The following is a 12,204-nucleotide window of genomic DNA, read 5'->3' as shown; positions in this document are numbered from 1 at the left end:
CAAAAGAAAGGAAGGATAAATAGAAAACAAGAAGTAGAAATAGTTCCAAATATATTAATAGTTCACAGTAAATATAAATGGATTGATCTTCTTTATTAAAAGGCACAGAGATAGCAATTTGAATAAAAAACAAAATCACGTATATACTCTTTATGGAGATACCAAAAATAAAACTACCCAGAAATGGGTAAAGAAAACTGATGTAGGTTATCATTATTGGAAAGATATAAGACCAAAGGTTTTAATAAGGAAAGTGCAGCAGTAAATATTAATAAAAAGAAAAATCCAACAAGAAGATATCATAATCATGAGTTTGTATACAACTTGAAATTAAGAAAGCAAAAACAATAATAATGAATTACATGTCTATAATCATATTAAGATATTTTAATACAGTTCTGTCCAAAACTGGTAAATCAAGCAGATAAAAATTAGGTTGTAGAAGATTGTAAATACCTTGAACAACCTTTCTACTAAAAATAGAAATGCTGGATAAATTTTTTTAAAATATTTTTTTAATGTAGAGTTGAACTGATAAGAAAGGAATCCTAGGGCCAAAAATGAAGCAGGAATGCAAAGAAGTAAACACTACTCAGCTGGCTTTTACCCTGAAGGCATCTGCCAAATGCCTGTGACTCTTGAGTTTCTGTTTTGACAGGTGTGAGGAGTACAAAGGACAGGAGAGTTAATTCTACGTCCAGTTCAAGGTGAGGAGTCTAGTAGAAAACTCTGCATAAGGCTGGGGACTCCAAAGAGCTACAATTTCAGCATAAAGGTGATCTAGAAATAAACCACCTTGTTCATCTAGACTGTGGCATTGGGTAGAGTGATGTCAGAAAATCTCTGAATTTCTAACCACAAGCCAGCCTTCATGCAGCCTTCACACTGCCATATGGTCCAAAACCCTCCAGCCAGCAATTTTAAACTGGATCCAGCTTGGCAGGGCTGTCAGGTACCTGCAAAAAGAAACGCAAATCTTCTCTGAAGGAGAAAACTAAGTATTATAAAGAAGTCAGTTCTTCCCAAATTAGTCTATGAATTTAGTGCAGTTTTAATCAAAATCCCAACAGAATTTTTTTTTTAAAAAACTTGATTTAAAAGTTCATGTTGAACAGCAAGTGCCAAGAATGTCTGAGAAAATTTTGAGGAAGACTGAGATTGTAGGAGTACTCACCCCTCCAGATATCAGACGTTGTCTTAGGACAGGGATAGATTAAGTGACCTATGGAATGGAATAGAACTTCCAGAAACAGACCCATGCATATATGAAAATTTTATATATGTTATATATATGAAAAAAAGAAAATGAAATTAGATTTCTATCTCATACCATAACTAAAAATAATTGCCAGTTAAAGATGTAATTATGAAAGCAAACCTTTTTAGAAGAAATATAGAATATTTATGTTCTAAGTACGAGAAAGGATTTTTTTTAAGACACAAAAAGTATAAACCATTGAGGATTGATAAATTCAACTGCATTAAAATTTAAAACTTCATTATAACCAAAGACATAACAGTGTGAGAAGGTAAGCTATAAGCTGGTGGGAGAAGATATTTTCAATGTACATAGCCAAAAAAAGGATTAGTATCCAGAATATATGAAACAATTACCTTAGAGCAAAATAGGCAGAGACTCACATAAGAGAAAATAAAATGAGTAATAAATATGGAAAGATTTTCAAGCTTACTAATTATCATGGAAATGCAAATAAAAATAACAATGAAGAAATATCAAATATTGACAAAGATGCTGAGAAATAGAAACTCTTAGACATTATTGATGGAATATAAATTGGTAAAATTATTTTGAGCAATTTAGCAATATCTGGTAAAATTGAAGATCGATTGTTTAAAATAAATTAAAGCACATGTGAACAAGGAAATGTCTAAAGAAGGTTCATTACAGCATCGTTAGTAATAGAGAGAAGTTGAAAACAAATCTCCATCAAGAGGAAGATAAATGAATTGTATACTCAAACGATGGAATACTATACATCAGTTAAAATAAATGAACTAGAAGCATCAGCGTCTGAGATATATCAGAAATTCAAGGTCGAGCCAGAAAAGCAAATTGTAGAATGAGCTGTACAGTGTGATACCATTTATATAAAGTTTAAAAATAAATAAACATAAACTTGATGAAGGCATGTATTTGTTTGTTTGTTCTCTGCTCTATCCCTAGCACCTAGAACTGTGCCACATAGTGGGTGCTCATTAAATATTTATAGAATAAGTTGAATGCAAAACAAAACTGTAAATTACTTATGGATACATAGTTATGAATTCATAATATTAAAAACTTGCAAGGGGAGTGACAAACAACAAATTTTGGATAGTGGTTCCCCCTGGAGAGGGAGGGAGGGGAGTGGGATTGGGGAGGGATATACAGGGGTCTTCAACTGTGTTTGTAATGTTCAAAAAAAATCTGAAATATAACCAAATGTTAATATTTGATAAAGCTGGGTGGTGGGTATCACAGATGTTTGTTATATTCTTCATAATTTTCTTTATGTTTCTAATATTTTACAATTAAAAAATTTTTTATCTCAAAAAGACATGTCAAGTTGTTTGCCCCTACTCAAAATGACCTCTAATTTGCTATTAGAATTTGTGTTCTTTTTCAATGTCATTTCTCATTTGCTGCTATCAATATGCCTGCCCTAGTACCCCACACCTACAAATTTGAATTTGCTTATCTGTTTGTTAGAAAAACAGATTTTGAAGCTATTTAGAAGTACATATCACTTAAGTGTTTTGAGTAAGATCTGAAGGGTCCTCTAGCATGAGCTTAATTGTGTATTACTTATTAATTTTTTGAGTACTTACCATGTGCCAAACCTTTTGTGACGCACTTTTGATACATTATATTGTTTAATCCTCACAGTATCCCGATGTGAGACAGATATTGTACCCATTTTAAGGAATGAAGAAACTGCAACTCAGATAAAGAGATTTCCCCGGGGTCTTTTTATAGAAAGTGGTAGAGCTGGAATTCATACTCAGTTCCATTGGACCACCTCACTGTACTGTTCAGAGATATGGGCATGCATTTCCTGGTTTGGTTCTAGATAGTCATTTTCCACATACTTAGTAATGTCTTCTAGTTCATTTCTTAGTTTTGAGGTTTGCTTATATTGTAAAATAAAAATATTGATAGTTGTGGAGAGTATTTTCTGTTGCTTCATATGAAAGTAAGGGAAAAAATATGTAATTTAAATTCTTAAGCCCAATATACAGCCTTACTTCTCATTCATGAGGACTCTGTATGAAGATCTAAGAGTCCATTTAACAATCAAGGCCCCCCAGTTATGAGGTTAGAGGGGGAACTGAGGTTATCCTAAGAATATTTACTTAGTGATATGGCAGTTAAAAAATTAGTACACATTTAAATATTCCAGGATCTGCTTTTCCCTCCTACCGTCTTTGTTGGTCTTTTCCTGATTGTTATATTTCAAACAATATAATGTAGGGGCAGTGCTTATCATGGGGAACATGAAATTTCTGATTTTGCAAAGGATGTAAAATTTTGCAAGGCCTTGAGAGTGATGTTAGAGAACTGGTGAAAATCATTGGCAAATGAGGATCTGACAGAGTTAGACTAGTTATCAATTAGAGAAAAGAGAACGACAGAAATGATGACATGATAGAAACTTCAAAGAATTATGTGAGTATCTCACAGGACTAAGGAAAGGCCTTTGGGAAAATTGATAAAGACCTTGAATGTTATACAGAAATGGCCCTCTTTTTATTATAGTACAAAATTCAGATATGAAGTAAGGATGTCATATTGTGCTTCATAATTTCATTGGAAAGATTATGCAAAAAACCCATTTAATTTATTCTTGTTTTAAGAATTTGCATATAGTTAAATAAATTTAAAAAGGCCTTTTTTGATGATTTTTAGTTTGTTTTTTTAATATACAACACTTTCTTTCCCTTGTACAATGAAATGTTGGTACCTGTTTTAAGAAAATTCAATTTCAATTGCTGTTATCCTTTACCAATCATCCTCTGATAATGAAGACCTCAATTTATCCAGAGCTGTTATAGTCATATATTGGAGTTTAATGGAGACATATGGAAAAGTTCTGTAATTCAGAAACTCAGAGATTTCAGTGTGTGTGAAGGAGTGTCTCTTGTTTATTAGAGACCATGTAGTTGAAAATACTTCATAATTATTAACTTATTAGGTAGACTAAGTTTTAATTTGAGAGGATTGGGCCAGACCTCCAAGACTTACCTACCACTTTACACTTTCTGTGTCTGCTTACTTTGGGATAAGAATTGTTGAGGGTGCTTTAACTGGTCTCCTAGTCTACATTCTTAATTTTCTATAATTTATCTACTCTCTTTACCAATGATTCTCCAGTACCAAAATTTTTAACAGGTAATACTTTGAGGCAAAAATGAGAAAACTAAAGTCTAAGTATTGAATTTTTCATTAAAGTAAACTTATTCAATTAAAAATTATTAACTTTTGTTCCATGATTATATTTTATGCATTACTGATATTAAAATATCCATGCAACAATAGTAATTTTTTTCAGTGGCCTTACTGACAAAAATTTTTAAACCAATCCCTCACTTTATTTTATTTTTTATGAATATAGTTTTGGAAACTAGCCAGCTCAGAGATCCTTCTGAAAGTCTTAACCAATCATGTCACTTTCTTGCTTAAAACCCTTCAGGGTGGACCACTGCGGCCTACAGCAATATAATCCCACTGGGGTTTTGAATCCATATGTGCATTATTTTCTGTACGAAATAAAATAGCTTAGTGTTTTTTTCCCTAAAATTTTCAAATATATAAAGATGCTTCTATGATGATGATCAATTTATTTTAAAAGTTTGACTTGACTTTCCAGTAGCCTTTGTTATTTTGTATTTTTTTAAATCGTCTAATTCCTGTCAAGTGTGGAAGTCATTGAAATATTTTTACTTTTAAAAGCCTCATCAGTAAAGGTAAAACTATAAGGGGAAAAAATGGATTTGACAATATAATAATTAAATTTCATTGTGAACCACATTTAAAGATAGAAATATATGGAAAACATATTCAACATACTGTATTTGAAAAACTGAAGAATATTAGTCATATTATAAACAGATTTTGTAACTCAATAAAAATAATATTGCAAGAGGAAAATCAGCAAGGAACATGAATAGCAATTCCCCAAAGAAATATAATCTTCCAATTAATATGAAAAAAGTTCAACTTTACTAAAAATAAGTTTCAACTTAAAACAAGATGATATTTTTTTCCTAGCACTTAGCACAGGTATTAAAAAATACCTGCGTGGGAAGAGTTTGGAGAAGCGGACACTCTCGTAACTGCTGGTAGAACTAGATATTGGTATGTTCTTTTGAGGACAATTTGTCTATATGTAGCAAAAGCCTTACCTTTTAAAAAAAATCCCTTTTTACTTAACAATACATTTTTCTGGAAATGTATTTAGAAAAATAACTAGGAATGTGATTAATATTTGGCTGTTAGCATATTCATCATAGTGTTTTGAATAGTAATAAATTGGCAGCAATCTAAACATCCAAAAATTGCAAATTAGTTTAAAAAAGAGAAAAGATGATGGTTCACTCACACGGTGAATGCTATTCAGCCATTAAGAATTATTTTGTCAATAAATCTTTAATGACATGGCAAAATAGTTATGAAATAATATTAGGCTTGAAATACATGAATTAGGCTAAATATCAATTACAGTGGTTATTTTTGGTGGTGGATTTTTTTCCATTTAAAAAAATATTTTCAATGGGCATGTATTTATAATTAAGAAATAGTTATTGGGAATCACTATAGAATAATACCATGATATATTCTCTACTTGTCTCTACTTTTCCACACACAGCACTTCTAACTGCTGTTGCCTCTCAGAGTACACCATCCCCGTACACACCTTTGTACCTTTGCTTACCCCTTGGCCACTTAGGGTTCCTGCTCATTTTTTTTAAGTCAGTTCAAATGACACCACCATGAAACCTGTCCTAACCATCCTCTTTTCTTTGCTTACTCCCCACACATTTATTTTGTATAACTATGTATTTATAATGTCTTCTCCACTAGGCAGTGAACTTCTATCTTATTCATTCATTTAATAAATATTTGTGAGTGGGACTGTGTGTGTTGGGTACTGCAGATCTAATCATGAATTATGCAGACAGGTTTCCCCTGCCTTCAAGGAGTTTATAGCCTTGTAAATTTATTCCTTACACTGTAACATTAAGTATTACCATATAACTGTAGAGTGCTTTGGGAAATTAGAAGATCGGTAAATCTGGCCCAGGCTGGATAGGGAGAGAAGCCTTCCTGGAAGGGATGATAGCTGGCTATTAAAAAGAAAGCAAGTGTTATCCAGGTCAAGAGGTAGAGAGGATGTGGTTTCAGGTAGCAGAAACAGCCTGTACAAAAGCCTGGGATTTTAAAATCGTGTTAGTTTCAGGAAGGCCATTATGGTGTTGTGGATACTGAGATTGATTTCTGAGACAAAGTAATTATATATAATTCTAAATAATAATAATTCAAAATAATTATATATCTATATATCTATATATCTATATCTATATATCTATCTATCTATATATATATATATATATATCTTAGAAGAAACTCCAGAATTCATTTCTTCTGCGAGAGATTAGGTAGTTATATATAAAAGAATATGTTAGAGAAAGCATCCTAATGTTGAATTAAGCAGAAATTAAAATGTGATAGGTAGGTTATTATTTTTTAAGTGTTTCTATAAAATATATTCTAAGGATTGAGAAATTAGTGTAAAATAATTAAAAATCTGAATTATAGAGTATTTTAATTGTCTATTTTGTTTTTGTTTTTATAGAAGTATAGTTGATTTACAATGTTGTATTTTCTGATATACAGCAAAGTGATTCAGTTATATATATATATTTTTTCATATTCTCTCCATTATGGTTTATTACAACATATTGAATATAGTTCCCTGTGCTATACAGTGGGACCTTGTTGTTTATCTATTTTCTATATAGTAGTTTGTATCTGCTAATCCCAAACTCCTAGTTTATCCACCCCCCTTTCCCCTTTTGTAACCATAAGTTTGTTTTCTAGGGCTGTGAGTCTGCTTCTGTTTTGTAAATAAGTTCATTTGTATCATCTTTTAGATTCCACATATAAGTGATATCATACCATATTTGTCTTTCTCTGTCTTACTTCACTTAGTATGATAATCTCTAGGTCCATCCATGTTATTGCAAACGGCATTATTTCATTCTTTTTTATGGCTGAGTAGTATTCCTTTGTACATATATATCATGTCTTCTTTATCTGTTCATCTGTCCATAGACATTTAGGTTGCTTCCATGTCTTGGCTATTGTAATAGTGCTGCAATGAACATTGGGGTACATGTCTTTTTTTGAATTAGAGTTTCCTGATATATTCCCAGGAGTGGAATTGCTGGATCATATGGCAATTCTATTTTTAGTTTTTTAAGGAACCTCCATACTGTTTTCCATAGTGGATATACCAATTTACATTCCCACCAACAGTGTAGGAGGGTTCCCTTTTCTCCACACCCTCTCCAGCATTAATTATTTGTACACTTTTTAATGATGGCCATTTTGTGAGGTGATACCTCATCGTAGTTTTGATTTGCATTTCTCTAATAATTAGCAATGTTGAACATCTTTTCATGTGCCTACTAGCCATCTGTATGTCTTCTTTGGAGAAATGCCTATTTAGGTCTTCTGCCCATTTTTTGATTGGGTTGTTTGTTTTTTTGTTATTGAGTTGTACAAGCTGTTTGTATATTTTGGAAATTAAGCCCTTGGAGGTCACATCGTTTACAAGCATTTTCTCCCAGTCCATAGGTTGTCTTTTCATTTGGTTTATGGTTTCCTTTGCTGTGCAAAAGCTTATAAGTTTGATTAGGTCCAATTTATGTATTTTTGCTTTTATTTCTATTGCCTTGGAAAACTGTTAATTATCTATTTTGTAATCTTGACTGGTCCTAATAAAATGTTGCTAAGTGAGATTATTTGGGGAATGCTTTTGAATTAATAGATAAAAAATGATGGTATATTTTCTTTTTTTTTACTGAATGAAAGATTTTTTAAAGTTCTGTAGTGCTTTACAATTTTCAAAAAGTTTCACACAGATGATTTCATATAATCCCATAATAACCCCATTTTTTTCCCTCCCTCCTACCCCTCTCCTGCCCCTCCCTGCTTCCCTCTCCCCACTGGTAACCACTTGTTTATTCTCTATATCTGTGTCTGCCTTCTTTTTTGTTTTATTCACTAGTTTGTTGTATTTTTTAGATTCTACATGTAAGTGATATCATATAGTATTTGTCTTTCTCTGTCTGACTTATTTCACTTAGCATAATGCCCTCTAAGTCCATCCATGTTGCTGCAAATGGCAAAGTTTCATTCCTTTTTATGGCTGAGTAGTATTCGATTGTATATATATAACACATCTTCTTTATCCATTCATCTGTTGATGGACACATAGGTGGATTTCATACCATGGCAATTGTAAATAATGTTGCTATAAACATTGGAGTGCATGTATCTTTTTGAATTAGTGTTTTTGTTTTTTTCCGATATATACCCAGGAGTGGAATTGCTGGGTCATATGGTAGTTCTATTTTTAGTTTTTGAGAAACCTCTATACTGTTTTCCACAGTGCCTGTACCCATTTACATTCCCACCAGCAGTGTATGAGGGTTCCTTTTTCTCCCCATACCCACCAACATTTGATATTTGTGTTCTTTTTGATGATAGCCATTCTGACAGGTGTGAGGTGATACCTCATTGTGGTTTTTTAATCTTTTCATGTGCCTTTTGGCCATCTGCATTTTCTCTTTGGAAAAATTAAAAGATGGGTTGTTAGTATTTTTTTTTTTTTATCACAATGATGCAGTTGGCCAAAAGTATTTTTTGATGTTGAGTTGTATAAGCTGTTTATATATTTTGGATATTAACCTTTTATCAGTTGTATCATTTGCAGTATCTTCTCCCATTCAGTAGGTTGTCTTTTCAAACTATTTTGTCAGTAGTTTCCTTTGCTGTACAAAAGCTTTTAAGTTTTTTTAAAAATCTTATTAATTTATTAATGTAGTTTACAAACTAATTTATGCATAGCCATAAAATTATTTTGAAATATATATAATCACTAAGTAACAGCTTCCCACCCTAAGTCGTTTTTTTAAATTTTTTTAAATTTAAAAAATTTATTTTATATTGGAGTATAGTTTGTTAGTTTTGTTACTTTCAGGTGTACAGCAAAGTGATTTAATTTTATATATATATATAAAAAGCCCTATTTTTACTTTTTAATTTTTTAAAATTTATTTATCAGACTTCCCTGGTGGCGTAGTGGTTAAGAATCTGCCTGCCAATGCAGGGGACACGGGTTCAAGCCCTGGTCCGGGAAGATCCCACATGCCGCAGAGCAACTAAGCCCGTGCGCCACAACTACTGAGCCTGCGCTCTAGAGCCTGCATGCCACAATTTCTGAGCCCACGTGCCACAACTACTGAAGCCCGCGTGCCTAGAGCCCATGCTCCGCAACAAGAGAAGCCACCGCAATGAGAAGGAGCCTGAGCACCACAATGAAGAGTAGCCCCCGCTCGCCACAACTAGAGAAAGCCCGCGTGCACCAATGAAGACCGAATGCAGCCAAAAATAAATAAATAAATAAATAAATTTATTTTAAAAAAGAAAATTTATTTATCTATTTATTTGGCTGCGCCACACAGCTTTCGGGATCTTAGTTCCCAGACCAGGGATTGAATCTGGGCCCTTGGCAGCGAAAGCGCAGAGTCCTAACCACTCGACCGCCAGGGAATTCCCTGTGGGGAGTTTTTAAATTACTGATTCAATTTCATTGCTGGTAATTGATCTGTTCATATTTTCTACTTTTTCCTGGTTCAGTCTTGGGAAACTGTACCTTTTTAAGAATTTTTCCATTTCTTCTTGGTTGTCCTAGAAGTGAGATTATTTGGGGAATGGCTTTGAATTAATAGATTAAAAATTATGGCACTTTAGTAGCAATTTTTGTATGTAAATATATTCTAAAGAGAAATGTACTCTAAATAGAGATGTTATTGGTAGCAGAGTAAATATTTCTCATAATTTTGAACACTTTATGCTTAATATGTTTCACTTGCAATTAAGTATTCAAAATCTCCTTTGTCTCCTATTAAATTGTCTCTCACCATTTGTGTTTCCTATACAGATTCTAATTCGTTTTCTCTAGCACTGTTCTCTAAACACCTACCCCTACTTCTAGTTTTGAATAAAAATCAATAATGTAAAACAGATAAAATTGCAACATGGCCCTCACTAAATCATAGTATCCTTCTCTGTGGTTATGTGGATTATACTTACTATTTATTATATATTAGAATCACTGGGTTTATACAGTGAGTTTGTAGTCCTTTTTTGATTTGTTTTCTTGATTCCTAATACAGAGACTGCTTCTCAGTTTTTCTTTAATAAGAGATTAAATGAACTAGTTTTTCTTTTCTGCTTTGTAGATTTCTTGATAACCGGCTGTTTGCTACCTGCTCTGATGACACTACAATAGCACTATGGGATCTGAGAAAACTGAACAGCAAAGTATGCACTTTACATGGTCACACTAGCTGGGTGAAGAACATCGAATATGATACTAATACAAGACTCTTAGTAACGTCAGGATTTGATGGAAATGTCATTATTTGGGACACCAACAGGTTTGTGAATAGGAGATCATGTTAGGATCATGAACAACAAAAAAATGTTTTTAAGATGGTAAACAAATTCAGTGTTCTGTCTTAGCTCTCATATCTCTTTAGGAGAAAGAAACTGGCTTTGGGAAAAAACAATCAGAAAGTGATTCCATCTTTTATTCCTTGCACTTAGTCACATATTGTGACTAAAAAACTTGGAGAAAATTATGTGGAAAGGAGACCAAGTAATATAGTTAATGATGAAAACTGGTTTATAAGATGAGTTTCCTGAATTTAAGGAATTTAAGGAAAAATATTTTTGTTATTATTTCCTTTGTGGAACTGAAATGTTTTTCACTCTTTGGTCCTTCAATTCTAAATCTATTTTGTAATTTTTGCACTTTGTTTTCATGCATTAAAAGAGTGGTTTCTCAGTTGGAGTGGTACTGATCCTTAGGGGAGTGTTTGGAAATAATGTGTGGTACAGTTTTAGTTGTCACTACAGGAGAAGAGAGGAGGATTTCTACTGGCATTTAGTCAGCAGGGATCAGAGTTTCTAAACATTCTGCAGTGCATGGGACAGTTTGCACAGGGGACCAGTCATCCCATCTAAAATGTCACTAATGGCTGTGTTGTGAAACACTTCAGTAGAATATCTCCTTATAGAGAATTGAAAGAGTTGAAGTTTGGGAAATAATTATAATATTCCTGTTGCTAGCTTTGGTAAAATGACAGTACAGTAATACACCAGAAATGTTTCTGAAATGTTCTTTTTAGAGCTCATATGTAAAACTAGGGGGATATTCTTAAAGATTTCTAGTTATTCATATTGTTTGAGCAAAGCATAGAGCTACTGATTATCTTTAAACTAAGACAAGCGTACCTGTTTAAATTTAGGACTAATTATTTTTTAGTTTAGAAATAAAATTTGAATAGGAATATAAATAACTTCCAAATTAGTAGAAGGATAAAAGCTAAAAAATACAATCAATCCAATAGAGGCAGAGAAGTAGGGGGGAAAATCATTTTTTTAAAAAGACAGGTAAATTAGGAAGCACAAAAATATGATAGGCAGATAATCAAATATCAACAATTAGAATAAGTATATATGGACTAATGTAGCCAGTTATTAGATAGTACTAGATGGATTAAAAAACAGAAACAAACTCTATGTTCTTCATAAGGAGTATACCTAAAACATACAAACACAGAAAGTTTGAAAGTAAAATGACGGGAAAAAATAAAAGATAAATACAAATCAAAGAAAAATAGTTATATCTACATTAATAGCAGACAAAATAGAGTTTAAGGCATACAGCATTATTAGTGATTTTAAAAAGGTACTATATTAGAAGCTTTATTTCACTAGAACATAAAAATTCTTATCTTGTGTGTACCTAATAACATAGCCTCAAACCATAAAAAGCAAAAACGGACAGACAAGGAAAAAGTGAGAATCTCCATCTCAGTGGAAAATATTAACATCATTCTCTCATTTAC

The 12,204-nt window shown here is 32.4% G+C and overlaps 1 protein-coding gene across 3 annotated transcripts in view; it reads left to right on the top strand.

Annotated features, from left to right (window-relative positions):
• Window positions 1-12,204, top strand: part of DCAF10 (DDB1 and CUL4 associated factor 10) — a 43,354-nt gene that overhangs the window by 17,502 nt on the left and 13,648 nt on the right. For 2 of the 3 annotated variants that reach the window (XM_061200218.1, XM_061200217.1), the window contains one exon: window positions 10,531-10,728. The exons of the other annotated variant lie outside the window; for it this stretch is intronic. In XM_061200218.1, the coding sequence (XP_061056201.1) occupies window positions 10,531-10,728 (198 nt within the window). The remainder of the gene's footprint in view (window positions 1-10,530; window positions 10,729-12,204) is intronic. 3 annotated transcript variants of the gene reach the window in all.

Source organism: Eubalaena glacialis, chromosome 9, assembly GCF_028564815.1.
Source record: "Eubalaena glacialis isolate mEubGla1 chromosome 9, mEubGla1.1.hap2.+ XY, whole genome shotgun sequence".
NCBI classification, from domain to species: Eukaryota; Metazoa; Chordata; class Mammalia; order Artiodactyla; family Balaenidae; genus Eubalaena; species Eubalaena glacialis.
This window is presented reverse-complemented; position numbering and strand designations above follow the sequence as displayed.